The following is a 23548-nucleotide window of genomic DNA, read 5'->3' as shown; positions in this document are numbered from 1 at the left end:
CGATCGTTTCTAATGAGCTAAAGAAACAATCACCACAAAATGATCGTTTCTAATGAGCTAAAGAAACAATCACCACAAAATGATCGTTTCTAATGAGCTAAAGAAACAATCACCACAAAATGATCGTTTCTAATGAGCTAAAGAAACAATCACCACAAAATGATCGTTTCTAATGAGCTAAAGAAACAATCACCACAAAACGATCGTTTCTAATGGGCTAAAGAAACAATCACCACAAAATGATCGTTTCTAATGAGCTAAAGAAACAATCACCACAAAATGATCGTTTCTAATGAGCTAAAGAAACAATCACCACAAAACGATCGTTTCTAATGAGCTAAAGAAACAATCACCACAAAATGATCGTTTCTAATGAGCTAAAGAAACAATCACCACAAAACGATCGTTTCTAATGAGCTAAAGAAACAATCACCACAAAACGATCGTTTCTAATGAGCTAAAGAAACAATCACCACAAAACGATCGTTTCTAATGAGCTAAAGAAACAATCACCACAAAATGATCGTTTCTAATGAGCTAAAGAAACAATCACCACAAAATGATCGTTTCTAATGAGCTAAAGAAACAAAAATAAACACTACTGTTATCGGGACTGGATGTTTTTTTTTTTTTTTTTTTTTTCTGAATTTATTTCAGGCAGCAATTGTCTGACTTGCTATTGGTTTTCTTGCTTTCCCCCCTTCATTGCTTCAAATTGTTTTGTCCAGAGTCATGAAAAAGGCACCTTTTTTTGCTAGGCTAACTTTGGTCTAATAGAACAGATATTCACTTTTATGAATTCGCCCGTTGATTTTGATGTGTGCGATTCACAATTAAATTGTCCGAAATCCACACAGGTCAATTGTTTATAATGGTGAAGGCTTGTGTAGAACCATCCACACTTTTTGGTGCAGTCAGTGCAAGTGAATGCCACGGACAGAGCAGACAGTAAACTTTTTATATCAGTTTTCTTAATCTTAGATACATGTCTTAACGAAGACTGGGGGTGTATCTCTCCCAGCGGTTTTACATGCACCCCAGATACAAACCTGGAAATTTCTACAGCACAGTACATATAGTGCCTCATATACCCAAGTGGTCACCCATCTGGTATTGGCCATGCTCATGATTGCATAACTTGAGGGATCTAATGAGAACTGATGTGTCAACGTGTGATTATGCTGTTCATTTATACACATCAAAGTGGAGAAATAAAAAAAAAAAAATTAAAAAAAAAAAAACATATCCAATTCGAAGTCATTTTCTCCAGCAAGAGTCACCTCACATATCCATTACCATGGCAGCTCTTGGACAGAACTTCTGTAGACAACTACTATTAGTAGCAACCGATTATTTGGTTATAGTCAGCTAACATACTTCCTTACTTCCAGCATAGCACTACCGGAAACAGTGACAAGGCAAATCAGTTCTTTCACTTTTATTGATCTTCTGTATTTCTATTATGAAGCAATTTATTGAAATAAAATAGAAGAAAAGGACATCATTGAAAATTATACAATAAAAGTTAACAAAATTATACAGATTAAAATAACAATTAGTCTTTATTTTCACTTTTAATAACAAAATTTAAAAAAATTTTATTTGAAATTTTATAAGAAATATCTTTATGAAATTTTAAGTTTTTTTTTTTTTTATTTTAAAAATAGTTTATTTAAATTTATATAATATATTTATGAAAGTATAAAAATTGAATACTTGACATCAAAATAACAAATGAAATTATTGAAATCAAAATTTAAAACGTTATAAAAAAGTATCTAATGCACAGTGTTTTTTTAAAAAAAACCTAATTTCAATAATTCTTAATTAAAATAAGGTCAAAAAATTTTTCAATGATTATTAAATTAAAAAAGATCAGAAAAACATTAAAAAAAAAAAAAAAGAGTACATGGACAGGGGAGATATAGATGTGCGAGAAAAATGCGAAGGGACTGATTTGCCTTATCACTGCTTCTGATAGCGCTACGCTAGAAATTAGGAAGTACGTTAGCGCTGACTATAACAGATTGCTTTTATGTCAAAGTCGCTTTCTCCTAATACGTCATCTTGCTCAAGCAATCAGAACTTTTGATATCTTTCAAAAGGGATCCGCATTTCACTTGTATTCTTATTAATGATGGGACAATTCCAGTGTTTTTCCCAATTCCAAAAATCGGCCAGCCAGAATGAGTTAGTGAAAGATGTTTGAATTTATTTAAGTAATAATCAAATTGACAGGTGCGCGGCCAGAAGTCGTCGAGCATTACGCTGACGACGACTTAGGTTTGTTTGTTATAAACGAAGTAAAAAAAAAACACAAAAAAACTAACATAAGGCAAACAAACGATAAAAACAGAAAAACGAACACGTGAAAAATGGCTTAAATAAGCCTGTTTCGATATTAAAATTTAAAAAGTCAGTTGGGTACCCGGGTGTTTTTGGGTGTCGCTAAGAATAAGCGAAGTAAAAAAAACAAACAGAAAAACGAATGTTACGTGAAAAATAGCTTAAATAACACTGATTCAATATTTAAATTGAAAAAATTGAAAAAAAACAAAAACATCTCACACCACGGTTCGAACCCAAGACGTTTAGATAATGAACCAACGCCTTAATCAACTGAGCTAAAGCGACGTACATTAAGTTTGTTCGGTTTTTCAACTATTTAAAGTAAATCAGGTCACGATGTCATCTGACGCATGCGTAGAATTGGTCATTGTCACGAGAGGACCGTTTTTGTTGCCCCCCCCCACCCTCCCGGTCGCAAATTGTCGATTTTGGGGTGAAAAAGTTAACGTTTTTGGCCAATTTTTCGATATTTTTCAAGCAAAGGATGGAGCTTCGATGTGATACAGAGTTTGTGAATTTTTGTCGCGTCTGTCGAAAGTTTTTAGCAGACATCCAAACATATACACAAACATACATACATACATTTTCGCTTTTATATATATAGATGTACTCATCATTGAATGAAGATGTCATATTCCAAAAATCACATAAATTGATCAAATTGTTTTTATTTTAACAGTTAAATTGTATTCAAAACAAGGCTCAGTAGTTCGATTTGAGTTTTCTCTATTTATAAACAATGGCTGCCAAAAATTATTAATTGCGAAAAATCATAAAATTTAATTTTCTTATTTAAAAAAAAAAAAAAAAATTTATAAAACTTTTGGAATATAACATCTCCATTCCATAATCGATACTATACATCACAAATATATTTTTTTTTTTTTTTTTTTTTTTTTTTATAAGTGTAATTCTAAATAAGCAAATAGTTTTCAGTGTTTCAACTAGATTTTTATTTGCATTATTTTAAACAGGAAACAAACATCGGGCTAAGCTACAAAAGGCGGAAGGGAAAAGTGAAGAAGCCAAAGAAGAGGAATTATTAGCAGATGACAAGGAAGATAATTAATGCCAAACTTTTGGTAAGTGTAATATCACTTGGATACATTTTTTTTTTTTTATTAGATTGAAATATGGATGGTATAAGATTTTCTAGATTCATAAGGACCGAAATCAACATGTGCACAACTTGCCAATCAAAAGTTGGCAAAATGCCAGGATTTAAATTTACCCATTTGGGCATAATGATTAATGTTGCTAATGGGTCAGGAGATTGGGGTCCAATCCTAGCTAGTCATAAAAATCTCAGAGTAGTTAATACTTTTTTACTAAACACTCAGCATTTATAAGATGAGAATCAAGAGTAAGTGTAGTTATCCACGATAAATTGGTGATATCCTCCTTGATGGTGATAAAAAAACAAAGAATAAAATTTTAAAAATTACTTAACGCTCTATCTGCTCTTGGCTAACGGAGTGAAAACGTTATGCATAGTTTTTCAGTTTTTAAATTATTTTTCCTTCCAGATATTTTATTGTTCTCGCAAAGGTTTGTGAAAAAAAATTTAATCAAAATGGTAGGCTGATATGAAGATACTAATGAATTAAAAATTAAATAAAAATACATTATCAGTTAAATATTTCATTTTCAACCAATTCGTATATTTTTAACTTACTGAATCTTTTTTTTTTTTTTTACTTGACACTATACACAAACCATTCAATCTTATGTGGCCAACATTCATTTTCAAAGCTACAACAGAAATTTAAAAAAAACAACAAAACAGTTGCATTTGGTAATTGTTATGTTGTAAATTTGTTTTCACATTTTTTTGGATTAACTACCAAAAGTTGAATAACATTTGAAGAGTTTGTATTTTCCAAACTATTCATCACTTGAAAAACAATTAAAATTTGGATTATTCTGACTACTATTCTTTCTCGTTGTTATATTTTCATTTTTGCTAATGTAACCTCCAACCTTCTTCAGGTGTTTTTTTTATCAAACTTAAAATCTTGTCAAATTTTACCCCCATAGTTGTACAAGGTTGGCATTATGAAGGAATTATTTAATAACATTAGGTAAAACTTAGTATTGTGTTTGAAAACGTTAAATTTAATAACTATAATAAACTCAAAATTCCTCAGTCGATTAAATGATGATAAGCAAGTACTCAGAGAGAAAAAAAAAAAAAAAAAAAAATTAAAGAAATTGATTTGCAAATGATTCGTATACAAAATAGAATCTGTAAAATGTTTGAAAATATTATGAACCATAAACTCTTTTGCTAAAATATAGCTGGTATTAATTGCCCAAAGGAGTTAATTTTCTGTAAAATAAAACAAAATAAAGACCTTGAATCTTCCCAAGTTCACATCTGAATATTAGATTATATTGACCAAAATGTAAATATAAGAACCAAGAAGGAATTAGTTCCCTTATGTTGTCCTTTAGTCTTCACATCCGATGAACACTGTTTCTGACAAAGGAGAAGAATTACTGCTTTCTTGGTTAGATACTATCCTTTATCAGGTTGGTGCAAAAGTGTAGAATGGGCATTTTAAACAATTGTAATTTATTTTATGCATGTTATTACTTAAACATATCACCATGATTTATTTATAATTTTTTGTTTCTGATTATTAAAACATCATTCATGTTTTGCTGCAATATTCTCAGCCATGTTGATCCAAAAATGACCTTTAGTTTACAGAAAGGGGGTTAACTTAACTTCCATTATGATAATGCTCACTCTCACAATACTACTGGCCAAAGATCTAGAATTTAATAGGGAAATCTTGCCCGATCCGAATCTATTCTCCTGGCTTAACCCGATCCGGACCTATTCTCCTGGCTTAACCCGATCCGGACCTATTCTCCTGGCTTAACCCGATCCGGACCTATTCTCCTGGCTTAACCCAATCCGGACCTATTCTCCTGGCTTAACCCGATCCGGACCTATTCTCCTGGCTTAACCCGATCCGGACCTATTCTCCTGGCTGAACCCGATCCGGACCTATTCTCCTGGCTTAACCCGATCCGGACCTATTCTCCTGGCTTAACCCGATCCGGACCTATTCTCCTGGCTTAACCCGATCCGGACCTATTCTCCTGGCTTAACCCGATCCGGACCTATTCTCCTGACTTAGCTTCCTCGAACTATCATTTATTTTGAGTTACAGACTATTTAGATGGCCTTATCATTGTATGAGGAGATTGAACATAAGTTGGATTCATATTTGCATTAAGAACAAGCTGCGAAAAAGGTAGTTTCTCTCTACTGTGCTAGAAAGCTACTAACGCCCAAAAGTATCCTGTACCTCTATAAGGCCACCATTCGCCCATGTATGGAGTATTGTTGTCATATTTGGGCTGGTGCATCTGCTACTAGTCTCTCGCTTCTAAACAAGGTTCAAAAGAGAGTTGCCAACCTGATAGGTCCTGAACTGTCATCTAAGTTTCAGCCTCTGTCCCATCGATGAAATGTAGCATCCCTTTGCCTGTTCTACAAGTACTTTAATAGCGAATGCTTCAACGAACTGCAAGCACTTTTACCCTTTCGACGTAAATACACCCGACAAACCCGACAAGCAGCAAAATCCCACCTCTTCACAGTTGAGATTCCTAGATGTAAGAGCCTTCTACTCCAGTAGTTTCTTCCCCAGAACCGCTAGACTTTGAAATTCCCTTCTGGATTCCTGCTTTTTTTTTTTTTTTTTTTTTTTTTACAAAGGCGTCACCACATTATCAAGGCCCAGAGGCCACTCAAGGATAAGGGTTAAAGAGTGTACAGTAGAAATTGGTCAATATAGTAATCATTAGTAATGAAAATTTGGTAAATTTAATAACTTATATGGAACGGCTCATCAAGAACTTATTTACTTTAGACTTGAACACAACCATATTGTAGTCAGCCGGAAAGCAGGAAAACGGAAGACAATTCCACAGGCGTGCAGTTCTAAGAAAGAAGCTTTGATCATGGAATCTACGTTTAGGTTTAGGCACAGATAAAGAGTGGGGGAAATTATTGATAGTGTTTACAGCTAGACGAGTTTTTCTTGTGAAAGTTTGGCGAGGGGGGACCATAGATTGAAGCTCAGTTGAACACTTTCCATGAAAATAACGATACATCAGAGACAAACTCGCAACATCTCTTCTGTGAGATAGAGGTTGCAAGGAGGAGAAAAGGACATCTCCTACAAGGCTACGAAGTCTATTTTGAACTCTATCAAGGCAGGACAAGTCCTTTCTAGCAGCTCCTGCCCAGATGTGGCAACAGTATTCCATCCTTGGACGTACCTGGCTCTTATATAGGTAGAGAATAGCATCAGCAGTGAGATATCTACTGGATCGATAGAAAGTTCCCACCATTCTTCCAGCGGCCCTGGCAACAGATTTGATATACGTGTTCCATTTAAGATCAGGAGTAATGGTCAAGCCCAGAAGCTTGTCAAAACTTGAGGCCTCCTGAAGACGAGAGCCATTCATTTCAATTGATGACAAATGTGAATTAGAATGTTGATGATGTAAAGAGAGAAGCTTGGTTTTAGATGCATTAAAAGTAACCAGCCACTCCTTTCCCCATTGTACTACGTGCTCAAGATCAGAGGAGAGAGAATCGGAGAGAACTTGGTCGTTTACTGTCTTAGATGTGCTACCATAAATGGTAGTGTCGTCAGCATAAATGTCTACAAATGATGTAAGGATATGATTTGGAAGATCATTAATGTAGATCAGGAAAAGAGTTGGGCCCAGGATGGATCCCTGAGGGACACCGGCATTAATACTGTGAGCTTCTGATTTTTGCCCCTCAACTACTACTCTTATGAACCTATCAGAAAGAAATGATTTAATAATTGAGAAGACTTTTCCAGCTATACCATAGCTAGCGATCTTATGAAGTAAACCTTTATGCCATACCCTATCAAAGGCCTTTGATATGTCAAGAGCAATTGCCCTAGAAAGATTGCCACCGTCGAGAGATTTGCTAATCCTATGCGATATAACTGTAAGGACATCTGCTGTAGATCTAGCAGAACGGAAACCATATTGAGTGTCACTAAGAAGGTTATTTTTGTTGAGATGTTTGATTACTTCTGTATTTAACACAGATTCTAGCAACTTACTCATGACGCACAGGAGACTTATTGGCCTGTACTGAGAGGGGGATGAGCGATCACCTGAATTCTTAAATACAGGGCATACTGATGAGATTTTCCAGGGAGATGGGAAACTATTCTCCTTAAGACAACGTTTAAACAGTTTTGTAAGTATGGGCGCTAATTCAGGTTGAAGTTTTTTGAGTACTATAATTGGAATACCGTCAGGGCCAGTTGCTTTACTGGAATCAAGGTTTTTGATTAGCTTCGCAACATCACATACAGATATACGTATATCACATAGCGTGTTTTCTGATACAGGAGGAAATATTGGGGGTTGGCGGTCTTGGTCGCAAAGGGTAGAATTAGCTGCAAAGTTCTTGACAAAGAGTTTGGCTTTGTCTGATGCTGACGAGATTACCTCAGGTCCATTGATAATAGTTGGGATGGAGCACACGCTTCTGTTCAGGATTCTGTTTGCTATTTGCCAAAACTGGTGGGAACCAAGCCGCTGCTCAGCTACTTTGGACTTAACAGATTGAGCATACAACACTCTTGCGTTCCTTATTACTTTCTTACAATGGTTGCTGGCAGTCCTGAAAACGGCTTTAGTTTCCATACATCTATTACATTTGAAGCAGTGGAAAAAGTGATTTCTGTGCGCAATGGCAGCAGCACATTCTGGAGAGAACCATGGCTGGCTGTTAGGTTTTTGCTGAAACTTTTTAGAGGGTATGAAATGGTCAATACCTACAATTAACCATTCAGTTAGGTCTAATACTATAGAGGACACATCCTTTTTAAACATGGAATGCAGAGGTAGATCAGATATAAATGTACGGAAGCTATCCCAGTCAGCCTTAGTGTATCGATATACTGTACGATGAAGAGGTACGTCTGGGGACTTATTACATTTCATTTTTATCTTGATTGATACAACAGAGTGGTCGGAAGATCCAAGAGGCGACAGAACAGAAACTGAACATAGTTCAGGGCAAGTTGTGAGAAAAAGGTCTAGTAGGCTCGCATACTGGCCGTCATTATCGGGCACACGGGTAGGTTCCTGAACAATCTGAGTGAGGTCATAGGCAATGGAGAAATCATGACAGAACCTCCCCTCATCATCGGTCTTGTTTGAGTGGGTCAACCATTCGACGTTGTGAACATTGAAGTCTCCACATATGTGAATGTTAGCTGAAGGATAAGTAGAAAGGACTTGGTCAATTTTCTCAGATATGCTTTGAAAGATAGTAACTCCGCTGTTGTGGGGGCGATAGAGAGTAAATATAAATGCAGTAGTGTGAGCTAAAGCAACCCGGAAGCACATATAGGGTAAGTTAGGATCTTCCCTGGAGATGTCCCTCCCACATGGAAAGCTATCTTTAATATAGGCACATATTCCATGCCCATGGCGATCTTGGGGGTCAGTTTTAGAAGTTAAGTTAGAGTATCCTGAAATTGCAAACTCATCTAGGGAAATAGCCTGTCCAATGCCAGTTTCACTTAAAAATAAAAGGTCTGGTTTAGTCTCCTGTAATTGGGTTTCAACCTCTGGAAGGTTAGAACGAAGACCCCTGATGTTGGAGAAGGAGACATGGTAGTAGGGGTCTACGTTGGAAGTTGGAGAACCGGGTTTAATCGTGTATTTTTTCTTGAAACTTGTCATGATGAAATTTTGGAATTTGTGGACTAGGTCGACAGATTTACTTAGAGCAGGACAGAGAGGGGAAATTAAGAGAGAAAAAGAAACGAAGAATTTTTTTTTATTTGTAGCTAATGATAAGGTAAAGCCGTAACAATTACCCACTAGTATGGCATCGAGAGGCCCCACCAGAAGCTACTGCATGGTCCAGAATCCATTCACCAAATGGCAATACAGCAGCCCCAGTACTTTGCACCTGCTGATAGGACAGCCTCCTTAGTGGTTAATCCAAGGTTCGGGTCCCTGACTATCAGGCGGATAACGTGAGCCCAGACAAAACGTTTACCTCCAGCACCCTTACTAGTGACATGGCTACAAGGATAGACATAGAAACAGAAAATTTCCGCCATCTCAGCCAACTGTTCGCAAAAATACTGCCAACCTAGAAAACAGCTTTTTCTTCTCCCTTTGTCCGAAAAATCACTCATTTAAAAAAAATGAGGACTGAGGGACAAATAAGAAGAAGCGAGAGTAACAGGAGCTGCCGATAACGCATCAACAATTTCTAAATTCTAATGAGTTATGAAACTTGAATACAATTTAACAATTAAATTACTGAAGAAGAAAAAAAAAGTCTGCTGTATACACGTGTATACATAATTTAAGAGGGGGAGGAGAGTAAGCATGAATTATGTGTAAGCATGAATTATGTGTAAGTAGTTTCAGCTTCCTCAACTGTACTGACATGCAGAAGTTCAAATGTAATGTGAACCGACATCTTGCTGCCCAACTCCCCACATAGTACCCCTGTAACTTATGCTCCTGCTGGTAGCCCCCTACATCAAAGTGGAATCAAGTTATAGAGAGCAAATCTGATTATGAATAAAGATTTTCAAAAACACTTTTTTATTTTTAAGATGAAATTTTACATTGGCAAAAACCTGATAATAGTTATTGTTAGTTCTTGAAGTAGTTGTTTTTTTTTTTTTCTTTTTAGCTCTTTACATTATAAAAATTATTTTAAATGATGCAAACAATACAAATTATCAATCGTCATCTCAAAACAATTAACCCTTTATGACCTAGTTGAACAAATTCGTTCAGTCATAAATGAATGAATATAATGGTATAAATAAAGTGGAAATTGATTCATGCATACCTTGTACATATTAGTTCAGTATCTGGGTAGATGCCAGATACCTCTAGATTGCAACTGTCCATTGCTTGCATTCAGTATGCCACCATCTGTCTTGCAGAGTGGAGAATTTTGTTTGTTGTCATAAACATACTTTTTTTTTTTTTTTTTTTTTTTTTTATAAACACAATGGATAATAATCAAAGTAAGTTTATGAAATGCAAAAATTCTCAGTGGAAGTTTGACTATTGAACTTTATAATTTTTCCAGGTTGGAGACATATTATCATATTACCCTTTTTAACTAACTAAAATTAACAAATACTTTTTCATCATCTGCATCATAATTCAGGTCATAAAGGTTAAAATTATAATATAGAATTCCTGATTTAATTTCAAACTTTTGCTCTACCATTTTTTTTTTTTTTTTTTATTATTGTTGGATTGTATTGTTGGATTGAACGATGAAATTAATTCCTTATGACATTATTGCCATCATGAATTATCAAATTTCTCGAGGTATGGAATATTTTATGACTAAACTTTATTTCTCTTTTTGTTTATCCTATTTTTAAAATTTTCCCTCATGTTTTAAATTCTCTTGTTTTTTTTTTAGCCTGTTGCAAAATGCCTGGTGTTGGCACATTGGAGATGGTTGCTGCCTGAAACTATGTCTACTAATATTATCACCACTACAACATTAAGAGCAGCATACTCACAGTATACCAGTGTAGTTCTTGTCATTGTTGGGAGAAGAAAAAAAACATCGGAATTCTTCCAATTTTTTTTTTATTTTTTTATTATTTTTTTTTTATTGTTGTCAATTTTTGGTATATTTCAACTGTCAGTTCCTGGCTAGCTGGCTGCAAAAAAATATGAGAAAAAGATAAAAACAAGAGACTGGACCATCTTATGTGACTTGTTCAGAGAGAGTGGCGACACTGATGATAACAGCCATATGCATCTTTTCATTCCTTCATCCAATATAGAGAAAAAAAAACATATCTTGTTGCTGTATACGACATATACAGAACTGATCTTTTTCTTCCTCTCTTTTTTTTTTTTTTTTTTTTCTAATATCCATACTATAAAGGCTTGTTGACAATACTATCAGCCGTAGATACACATACACACAATCATTTCTTTCTCGTTCTTTTTCTTTAATTCATCCTTTATTTTATCTGATAGGAGCAGGTCTGCCTTTTCTGCTGAAACTACTTACACATAATTCATGCTTACTCTCCTCCCCCTCTTAAATTATGTATACATGTGTATACAGCAGACTTTTTTTTTCTTCTTCAGTAATTTAATTGTTAAATTGTATTCAAGTTTCATAACTCATTAGAATTTAGAAATTGTTTAAACTTAGATCCCTTAAATGGCTAATTGCAATTTTGTGGATTGGAACACAACAAAAAAAAAGAAGAAACTACGACTGGCAATGTTTGTCTTTTCCAAATACTTTTATTGATCCCATATTTTTATTCTTCAATATCAGCACTTATTTTGAATTTCTTTTCTTTTTTTTTGTTTTTGTTTTTTTTTTTTCGTAGGGAGAAGTAGTGCTAGTAGCTGCCTTTCTGTTTGTTTCCGTTGTGACAAAGAATTACATTTAATTCACACACACAAAGCAAAAAAAAATTGATTACAACCTGCATGTTTGTTTGTTTATTCTTAATTTAATGCTGACATCAAAATTTTAATATATCTAAGAATACCATCAGAAAAGGCTGTATTATAATAAAAATAGCTTGCAATACAATTTTTTTATTAGTTTTCTTGTCTTTCCTGTTTGAGAAGCTAACATTCTTTGGCTTTTGAAAAGTATGCTGAAGAAACTAATAACAAAATTTGTATTGTCTGTTATTTAAAAATACAAAAAAAAAAAAAAAAAAGAGCAAATGTTGAGTATGTGTGCGTGTTTGATATTTTTACTGATAACATTTTACAATATTTAAAAAAAAAAAGGTTTTTTTTTTAAATTTCTTTGAGTTGCATTTTACAATATTTAAAAAAAGTTTTTTTTAATTTCTTTGAGTTGCATTTTACAACCTAAATTGGATCCCATCAAAACTTTGTTTTCCAGGTTGTTACATCCGCATACACACACGCACGCTGAATATAAAACATGTATTCATATACACCTTGAATATACAAAATGGATACACATGACACAATGCCAGTAGAGACTTATATTTATTATAGAATATACATATCTTAGACTTTTTAGCCTGTTAAAAACTGACAAAAGGTTATAACCCGTTGACTTAGAATGAGTGCTTTATGCTTCTAGAATAAATGTGGTATTGCAGGAACTAATCCCTATTAATCCTTAACTGTGCATCGAATGGATACCATAATACTTAGTTTGCTGCACCTTGTCATAACAAAGGTACATGCAACATTTCAGCCATTTATCAAGTAGTGGAATAAGATGTATTTACAAATATGTGTTATTTACAAGTCCGCGTTACTAGAATATACTCCACACACCTTATTATAAATTTTTCTTATTAGTTTTTTTTTTCTTTGTTTATATAAACTTTTGTAGGTATTCTCCATCATGTATTATTTCTAAAATTTACAATTTCATTGCTTCATTTCATATATTTAGTAAGAAGTTTCCAAGAAATGGACGGATAAACTAAGAGAAATATAATATACATTCTTCAGGATTTTTTTTTTTTATGGAAGTATCCTCCTTGGAGGAACGGACACACTTGGTGTTTATAATGATATTATTCTGAAGTATTTAAAAAAAAAAAAAAATGAAAAATTAGAATGAAAGGAAAATGCCAGGTTTGTTTTCGAAAAATAACAATGCTAATCATTTTGTGTTTTATATTTCTATTCTAAAAAAAATATAAATGCTGAAAAATAATCTAAATATTGTTTCTAAAGTTTAACAAATTGATTGAATAAAAATAATGCTTACTTTACTAACATTTAAAATAGTAAAAAAAAAAATTTGTAATGAATAACTACGTCAATGCAACGTCCACTAATCATTAATTCTCAGTAAATTCTCAAGCAGACGATTTTATTCAAATTATACAAATAATAAAATGTTCTTTTGTCTACTTCTTTTTTACTGTAAAATTTACTGAATTTAATTTAAGGAGATAGAAAATATAATTACAGTTTTATTTTATTTAAATATTGTTATATATATATATTGCTCAAAAAAGAATAAGATGGAAAATTATTATTTATAAAGTAGCGGAAAAAGACGTCTTTACAAATATGTATCATTTACAAGTCCACATTAGTAGAATGCATAGGACGCACCTTCTTATAAATCTCTAGGTGACTGAAAGTCATGTTATGAGGCATGTCACAATGAAGATTTATCTAGTTATTCATATGTACTAAAATAAAATTAAAAATCGTTAAAAACTTATTAAAATCAATTTTTAAAAAATTTTATGTTAATCATGTCATTCATTCTGAACAGCAATTTGGTATATGGATTAAAATATAGTAAATATTAGACATTTCTTGATGATTGAAAACAAAACAAAAAAGAAAGCTTATCTGAAATAAAGCAAAAGAACTTTTATATATATATATATATATATATATATATATATATATATATATATATATATATATATATATATATTACATAGTGTTGTGACTGCATACGTTTTTCTCCTTTATTGACATATACAGTAAGTTGTACAATTCAAAGAAAACCTGGCTGTATTAAGATTTCAAAAAAAATTTTATTACAACGATTTATATATCTAACTATTAATAATTAAAAAAAAACACACAATTGCAGTTAACTCCTTGAAAATGAATCCCTTTGAAAGGAGATCTGCTTATATTCAATTAATCATTGAATTGCAATGAAAATATAAATCCACTAACCAACAACTTAATTTTTAGGTTCTTTCAAATTAACCATCCCTTTGAAAATTTATGGAGAGGGAGAAGGAGAAGCTTACATTTCTACTAAGTTTTTACTTTTTTTTTTTGTCTATGTATATCATTTTATGTTGAATTTTATTTTTTCATTTTTACCTTCATTTACTTTGTAATCATCAGAAGTCTTAAGGTTTAGAGAATGTGTAGGCAACTTTTGTTCATGTGTGGACAAGATTAAGTTTTTTTAATCTGGGTACGGGCTAGAATGTTTTAACAAAAGCGGTGGGGTAATGAAAATTTAATTAAATACAAACAAGATTTTTAAAAAGATCTAACGGAACTTAACAATAGCTTTTAAATCTTTAAAAAAATAGTCAGTCAAAACCTTTTTTTAGTTAAAGTTCATATCATTAGTACAACTCAAGTAACTGCAGTTTCTTGAATAGCGTTTAAAAGCTGATTAAAGGCGATGAAAGGTTGAAAAATATTTCTATAAATATACTAGCATTTCAGCCCGTCGTTGCCCGGGTATTTGGGGGTGTATGTTGAGCAAAAAAAAAAAGCGGTCAATTTTTTATGACCCCCCCTTAAAATTTATTGTTTTGGGGTCAAATTAAGTTAGATCCATGTCCAAGGAACCTATATCTAAAATTTCAAGTGTTAAGACCAAAAATTGTCGGAGGAGTTTGGTAGAGTTCTCAAAAGTGACATCGTTGAACTTTGACCCTTTAATCGCCAAATTTCTGGCCGAAATCCGGTCACATCGATTTTCCCAAATCTCAGTACCCTGTATATCAAATTTCGAGTCTGTAGACTTAAAATTGACAGTTATTGCATATGGAAATGTATACACACAGACAGACACTTTCACTTTTATAGATATATAGATTTGCTCTCACTGAGGCCAGTCTAAGTTATATTAGCAGCAGTTTCGAATAACCTCCCTTGGAATTTTTCTTATACTTTCCCAAGATCATCCTTATCAAAGTTATCTCCGGACTGCTGGAAAAACCTTAGCACCCAGTATAAGAATAGTAGTCAGAATAAATAAAAATTAGCAATCCTCATTTACCAACAATTCTGAAACCTAACTAAGCAAGGGGGAATAACTCAATGTTTATGGCGAAATCCTGTCACTCATTCAATCTTTTATCTCAGATTCCCTCCCCTTATATTAAAAAAAAAAAAAATCATAATCACCAGATGAAGTTAGGGAATCAATACCAATTTTACTCATTATTGAAAATGTCTTTTTTTCTTTTTATCTTATCAAATAACTTTGTCCTGAGAGTATTTCACATTTGACCTAGATTGACAAATTATTTGCATTAGTTTTGTTTTTTTGTTCTTCATTTTTCTTAGTGCTTTTTTTTTTTTTTCCTTGTTTATTCTCCATCATGTATTATTTTTAAAATTTCCAATTTCATTGCTTCATTTTCATATTTAATTTTAGAAACTTTTTTCTTTTCACTTATGCAATTAAAACTTTCGTTATCTTTTTTTTTTTTTTTTTTTTTTCACATTTTTATTTTATACATTTTGTTTTTTGGCTGGTGTAATCGTTTATTAAAAAAAAAAAAAAAAATACCTATTTCAAAGTTTGTCAATTTTGTAGGTTATATAATCGTATCTGTGTGTCCATGCCATCATATGAATGTCTGAACTGTGTTTTAATACATCATCATTGCCGGAAATACTCGTCAGCTTTGTGTGTTCATCTATGCAATCTTCCTTTACTTTGTTTAGATGACTTGCATATTTCATTGATGTATTTTATGTTTCCCCATTTATAGAAGTGTGGTGACTATCGATAGTTTTTGTCCAGAATTCTCCTATTTAAAAAAAAAAAAAAAAAGTCTTTATAATAGGAGCCGTGGCGAAACAAGAACGTTCCAAAAATCACACAAATTAATCAATTTTCTTTTTAATTAAATCAAATTTCATGAGTAACCAAAGAGCGTCATTTTGTATACAGTTTCGAAAACAATCTAAAAAGAAAAAAGGGAGATAACTCAATGATTCAAACTTGCGAAATTTACAAATTCCTATTCTTTTAAAAAAGATTTTCTTTATAAAAATAAGACTGCTTGTACAATTTACATGATTTTTAGAATCTTTGTTTCATCACGGGTGCATACATTGTACAGATCTTTTTTTTTTTTTTTAAATATATCAGGAATTCTGACCAATAACCCTACCAGCTTTGTTGTTTACCTGCCAACTAATAGTCTTTGTGTAATTTTGATCTTACTGAGGAAGAACAGTGCTTGTTGAGAGGTGACAGATTGATTTTTTTTTTTTTTTCTAAGTATGTCCTTTCAAGCAAAACTATTACTTAATTGTCATGTTAAAAATAGTAATATATCAAAATATTACAAAAATTTGAGTAGAAAATTATTTATAGTTAAAAGTAATTTTTACGGAAAATTGCATTTTTCACAGATGTTTTAAAGTAGGTGGTGAAGATTTCAAACATGGGACATAATTCAACATATTTTAGATTTTGGCAGCCAACATTTTCGCCAATAGTGATAGACTTTTTTCTTTTTTTACTTAAAGCACAGCAGTTTTTCTACTCTATAAATTTTTATTTTTTGATATATTAATATTTTCAACATGACAAGTGATATTGTTTTTGCTTAAGATGACATATTTAAAAAAAAAAATCTGTCACCTCTCTCAACAAGTACCGGAAGAACAAAGGAAAAGTTTACGAGCTTTGGAGAAGCCTATCTTTTAAGTCTTGGAATCTGGAGTATAATTCAGTCCCCCCACCCCACCCTCCATCCAACTTACCCTTGCTTAGTATGACCAACTTTTCATCTGACTTCCAATTTTTCGTTTTGTTTTAATCCTTCTCATTTTAGCAGCCATTTTTCAGCTCAGCCAGATTTTAGAAAAATGACAAATAATTAAACCTAACCTGAAAATAAAATAACCACTAAGCAAACCGACCTTTTTTATCCGTTCAGCATCTCACTTGCCTCTTCATTTTAAACACCTTCCTGTTCTGTCCTCTGATTAATTGTCACAGCAACAATTGTAGATAATAAACGTTTTTTTCTTCTTTCTTATAATTGAGTTGAGTCAATCGGTAGAAAATGTTCTTACCCAAATTCCCACCCGTCTCTTTTTTTTTTTTTTTTTTTTCAGTTGCTAATGGGAACAAAAATGTGAAGGAAATTAAAAAAAAATTTTTTTTTTTTTTACCCATATATTTACTATTTCAATATAAGTTTCTTTGAAAATACATTTGATATGTTTGTCTCATTGTTTTTTTCATCTTTCGGATTTTAGTAAATGTTTTGTGTAAGTTCGGTGGTTGACTTGAATCGGTGTTAAGACTTCCCGTTATTACCTCCAACAAGGTGGTTATGTTTTTCATCAAGTTTGTTTGTGTACAACTAAGGAGCCATATCACTTGACTAATCATCACGAAACTTGGTCAAAATATCAGTCATGGTCTAACTTAGAACTGATTTAATTTTGGAGTGTCTAGGTCAACGTCACGATGGAGGTAAGTCATACATTTGGTGATAACTTTAGTTTTGTTCAGCATAGACTTGCTACTTGATCCATATTGTAGCCAATGAAGTCTCACTTATGACCTTAACACATTTGGTAAAGATCAAAATTTTTAATTTCAATTTCTGATTTTTTTTTTCTTCCAAATTTGATGTATAAGTCTGATGGTAACAGTAACTATCATTATGAAGAAATTACAGTCGAGATTAGGCCATGGCCGATCCTTATGTTTTCAGGCATAGTTATGCAGTTACATGACTGATTTATATCCTTGTTCTCCTTGCGTCTGCCTTTTCTGGAGATTTTAACTCGCCAAGGTGCTTGGGATTTTCCTCCTCCCAATGATTGACAGTTAGCCATAGATATCTATGACACAGGGAAAACTGCATCTTGGTCTATCTTCTGCAATCAACTAATCAAACATATTCTAATGTAAAACTTTTATGTTTAGTGATTTTTAAAAGCATTAAAATCAATTTAATGAATTAAATTGACTTTATTTTTGCAAAGTATTTTTAAGTTAAATATAAAAGCATCGGAGATAATTCTTGTTAAAAGTAAAAATTATCCTGAATTTGCAATTTTCCTAACAAAAACTTCTTTTTTTTTTTTTTTTTTTTTTTTTTTTTTTAATTAGAAAAAAATTTAAGTTTTAATGTTTTAGAAACTTCAGACAATAAACGGAACAGCATAATATAGCATCTACTCTGAACTGAAGGCGCTCAGAAATTAAGAAAATTTCAAATTTAGACAAATTTCTGAAATTGACTTTTTCCTCGTGTTTGGAGAAATCAATGCAGCTGAAAATTTCAAGAATGGTTTAACTCAAGGATTTCCAACTTTTTTTACAAGGTTGCACACTATTGAGTTTCTTAAATTATCGTGGCACACCTGCCAGAAAATATTTTCTACTCAGTCTTTTTGCAATAAAATAAAAAACATGGCTTCTAGCTATTAACTTTTCATGGCACATCAATAATCATTCAACTGCACACTGTTATGGCACTGATTTAGTTCATAGATCAAAAAAAGGGAATAATTTAAAAACCAAGGAAGAATTTTCAGGTATAAACCTTATTAAACTTTGCTGTAATCACCCATATACTGTCATAATGACATAAGGTCCAAAGCACCTGTGTTCACCGTTTTAAAAAAATGATATCATATTATTTTCAATCTGTTTTAATGGATGGTATCATACCTTTGGGGCAATCCAGTTTGCAAAGACACAAATATTTATGAAACTTCTGATGTCATAATAGGCCCTTTTCAATCTCCTCCTATTCTTTATTCTTTGTCTTTACTCTCTTCCTCCTCCTTTTTCCCTTTACTTGCTTCCTCCTCCTTTTTCCCTTTACTCGCTTCCTCCTCCTTTTTCCCTTTACTCTCTTCCTCCTCCTTTTTCCCTTTACTCTCTTCCTCCTCCTTTTTCCCTTTACTCTCTTCCTCCTCCTTTCTCCCTTTACTCGCTTCCTCCTCCTTTTTCCCTTTATTCTCTTCCTCCTCCTTTTTCCCTTTACTCGCTTCCTCCTCCTTTTTCCCTTTACTCGCTTCCTCCTCCTTTTTCCCTTTACTCTCTTCCTCCTCCTTTTTCCCTTTACTCTCTTCCTCCTCCTTTTTCCCTTTACTCTCTTCCTCCTCCTTTCTCCCTTTACTCTCTTCCTCCTCCTTTTTCCCTTTACTCGCTTCCTCCTCCTTTTTCCCTTTACTCGCTTCCTCCTCCTTTTTCCCTTTACTCGCTTCCTCCTCCTTTTTCCCTTTACTCGCTTCCTCCTCCTTTTTCCCTTTACTCGCTTCCTCCTCCTTTTTCCCTTTACTCGCTTCCTCCTCCTTTTTCCCTTTACTCGCTTCCTCCTCCTTTTTCCCTTTACTCGCTTCCTCCTCCTTTTTCCCTTTACTCGCTTCCTCCTCCTTCTCGTTCTTCATCCTATTTTTTCTCTCATAGTTTATTACTTTTTAACTAAAAAGATGAATCAGGAAATCTTTTTGTTTTTTCCAGAGAAAACTCAGTGGAAACCTTTTTGTCCACTATAACATTTTTTGAGTTTTAATATTTTCAGCCTCATTATCATTAAGAAGAATTAATCTCATTGCTTTCCCACCGTTTTTTAAATTTCATATTTTCATTCGTGGTTTTTACTTTTTTTTAATTAGTCTTGTTGTTTAACGACTTCTACAGAAGATTATGACAAATTTAATATTCCTTGGAAAAGAAAACGTCATATCTTGACCAGTCATTGACATTTTCTCGTCATTCTAAGTGAATCTCTTTGGCTGAATTCAGTTCACCTGAAGAAGGTGTCTTTTGATCCTGGCAATCAGCTTGTCTTTGGTGTTGCAAGAAGTACAGTTGATTTTCTCAACGGCACCCCACACATCAGTTGACAATCAAGTCATGGAAGTTTTCAAACAGTTACTTGGGGAGGTTGAAGGTGTAAGACAGAGCTGAGTCCTACTGCCACGCATGTGGCCTTCTCACCTAATCTGAATCCTTTTTCAAAGATGTTGATATGATGTAGCTTTCACTGAAAATATACCCAAAGACCATCAGTTTGAGAGAACTTGACACTCATGACACATGGACATCCCCTCAAATTCTTTTTTCTACATATTGTGGAACTAGTTCCGAGAAAAAAGAATTGCACTCCTGGCTTGATGTTTGAGCTTTTAAGGAGTCTCTTGACTCTTAAGTCAATTATCTTAGACCTTGACCTGCTTGTATCTTTTTATTTATTTTTTTTTTTTTTAACTAAATGAGCACATCAAGGCCAGATTTCATTCAAGGATAATCATTAATTAGATGGAATGATTGTCAGGACAAAGTTGGAATACCTGTGAGAATGATTCTAGATAGTAAACTGTTGGCTTTGAAGACAACCAAGTTTTAATCTGTGGGGAATCTATCCTGTGGCAATGTGTGTCACATGAAAAGTTCTTGTGAAGAAACCAGACACACTGAAGAAGAGAAAGATTTTCTTTTTTGTGATAGTAAGATGAGGTTTTTACTGTACAAAGAGAAATTAAAGATTGGGGCTCAGTCGAGCACCTTCCATGTAAAAGTAGGATAGAGCAGAAAGAGACTAGCAACGTTTCTTCTATGAGAAATGAGTTGTAACAAATGGCAGAGATTGTCTTCCATTAGATTTCAAAGTCGATTCTGGATCCTGTCACGATTCATCTTCTGCACCTACCAAAATTTTATATAGGTAGGAGATTACAGCAGGAGTTGAGTATTTGGGAATGGTAGAATGTGTTTTTCAGAGATATTAACAATTTAAATGTAAGCCTTCTATTTTAGGCTTATTGACTTTTCTTATGTGCAGAGTAGCAAAGTTCTTTGTTCAATGCTTTCTTAATTTGTAAAGCTGACATCAATTTCTCACCAAAGTTAGCATTTCCTGGATTTTGCCACACTTTTTTCTTTTATTTATTTATTTTTTTAATCAGTTTGTTCAAGCTGGGAATGGGGCACGTTTCCAGATGCCAAACAATCACCTGCTAACTCAGATATTTAAACCGAGAGACCTTTTTAACATTCTAACCGTCTCTTTAAGTGCAATTGTTTGAATTTCTTTTTATCCTGGGTTCCAAAATGAACAGATTAGATCATTCCTGTAATGATCGGCTCCCTGTTGATTTTGTGGTGGGAGTTAAGTTCTGTGCAGTTCTAAGAGGTCCAACCTCTCAGGCTTTGTCTTCTCTCTTTGAGAAGTGGTTAGTTTATGACTAATCACCTGAGGGAATGTCGATGGAACTGCCCAGACACTTTTTGTAGGTCCGAGTGTCCCTTCTCGGGGCACGTTGACTTTTCAATCCCACTTTCTGACCCTGGTGTCTAAAAGTTCTTGCCGTGGGAGAGAAGTAAACAACCTCTCTTGCACTTGATTTACAGGGTATATTTGCCAGGTAGATTTTGAGATTGTTTTTCATGGATCCAGTTCTTCCTATAATTACTGGAATGATCTTCCTAAGATTTCAGGTGTTTTTTTTTTTGTCGTACATAGGACTGGTATTTCGTTATCTTTTCCCTCTCGGCTTTTGTATGGATTTTGTTGTGCTGTCCTAAAACATCTGGCATAATCTTTTCTGTTTCCACATCTGTTTAGATTTTTCATCTCACAGCTGGCACTTGTCGTCTCAGTGACCTCATGGAGATTTTTTTTTTTTTTCGTAGGCATAACCACTTATCAAGGCCAGAGACCACTCGAGGATAAGGTTAAGAGTGTACAGTAGCCAATTGGACAATATAGTAATCGTTAGTAATGGAAATTTGGTAGATTTAACTTAAGTGGAACGGCTCATCAAGAACTTGTTTACGTTGGACTTGAAGACAACCATATTGTAGTCAACTTGGTGGTGGTTGGTTTAATCTCCGGCTTGGAAGGAGTGCTAGTCCAACCACATTGAAGAGCTGTGACAGAGCGAAACCGTCTATCAAGAACCCCTCAAATAATAAAGGATTTAAATAAAAAAATATTTCCAACTCTTATAGAACAAACACTAACAGAAATCGGTTTGACCACAATACAACTGAGGTAAAATCAAACTTCTCTACCTCCTTTCCCTTATGTTCTGCAAAACCCAAACTGAAAACAATTTTCCTTTACAAAAAAACGAAACACATGAATTGATATTTGAAAATATAAGTATTTAAATCATGGAAACTTCTACCAAAATGATCGGATTTTACATTAAATTATCTGAAAAGGGTTGATACCACAAAACAAGTAACCCAAACATGTATAATCTTTCATTCCATAAGAAATAATAAATTTCCTAAAACATGTGAATCGTCTCAACAACAATATAACAAATGAAACAAAATGTTATCACCATAATACAAAAATAAATAAACCTTTTCTTGGCATTAAATGACACCCCCCCCCCATCCCCAGGTTGAAATTCAATTAAAGAAAACTAATTTGTTCGTTTCGCAGTTCTCAAGAAACAATGATCTGCAGCTAAGATTTCAAAATTTTTAATCCAGCACAAATCGTTTTCTTTCAGTATTCTAGTCAAACGCACCAATCGTACACAAAAACAGCTATCCATTTCATTTCACTGCTATTAAATAATTCACATTGTTCTGAATCGAAAGAATTATCGCTAACACCCTGTACATGAAAATGGGCAAATCTTTACCAGAAAGCAAATTTTAAGTTTCAACCATCGTCATCAATCCTCACAATTGTTGTCTTTACAGTCCCACACTCATTAACTCTTGTCATCAAGCAGCCTTTGATAAGCAGTAACTTAGTACATTTGATATATGCTTCCCCCCCACACACAAAACTTTCACAAAAAGCACTTGTCTAGCTACAATCACTACTAACAATTTTCCCTACCCTTTATCTGGACACAGATTCTATGAACAAAACTTCTTTCCTAGAACTGCCCACCTGTGGAACTCTGTTCCACTAACATGCTTTTCAGCTGACTACAACATAGTCGTCGTCAGGTCCAATGTAAACAAATTCTTGATTTCTCAGACACCTTAAATAATCATTCTACCCAATAATCACTAAGCCGTTGTCTTGGTGACCACCTTACATTTATTAACCTTTATCCTCGAGTGGCCTTCAGGCCTTGATAAGTGGTAACTCCCTCGTAAAAAAAAAATACTGCTATTATATAGCCATGATTACTGCTCTTTTCAAATTATTTATCTCCTGACTTTCGTGCTGGGATCGCTTCAGTCTGATCTTGAAAAGGTCTGTGTGATCTCTTTCACAAGTGACGATGTAATCAATTTAATCAGTTGGTTGTTTTTGTTTTACAGCATATCAACCCTTTTCGGGTTATTTAATGCCCAATCCAAAGATTTTGAAGATAAATTTTTTTAATAGAATATATTTGTTGTTTTCACGTCGGTTTCTATTTAACCCATAGTTGGGACCCTAACAGGTACTACCACTCCGGGTCAGAGTGG

General features: G+C 33.5%; 1 protein-coding gene across 4 annotated transcripts in view; it reads left to right on the top strand.

Moving 5' to 3' along the window:
- Window positions 1-11986, top strand: part of LOC145280078 (zinc finger protein 385B-like) — a 63413-nt gene extending 51427 nt beyond the window's left edge. For all 4 annotated transcript variants that reach the window (XM_080131776.1, XM_080131777.1, XM_080131779.1 and 1 more), the window contains 2 exons: window positions 3324-3431; window positions 10841-11986. In XM_080131776.1, the coding sequence (XP_079987902.1) occupies window positions 3324-3418 (95 nt within the window). In that variant the 3' untranslated portion in view covers window positions 3419-3431; window positions 10841-11986. The remainder of the gene's footprint in view (window positions 1-3323; window positions 3432-10840) is intronic.
- Window positions 11987-23548: the final 11562 nt, after the last annotated feature.

This window comes from Euprymna scolopes, chromosome 7, assembly GCF_053919585.1.
Source record: "Euprymna scolopes isolate OS-2025 chromosome 7, ASM5391958v1, whole genome shotgun sequence".
NCBI classification, from domain to species: domain Eukaryota; kingdom Metazoa; phylum Mollusca; class Cephalopoda; order Sepiida; family Sepiolidae; genus Euprymna; species Euprymna scolopes.
Note: the sequence above shows the minus strand (reverse complement) of the source record. Positions and strands in the feature narration are given on the sequence as shown.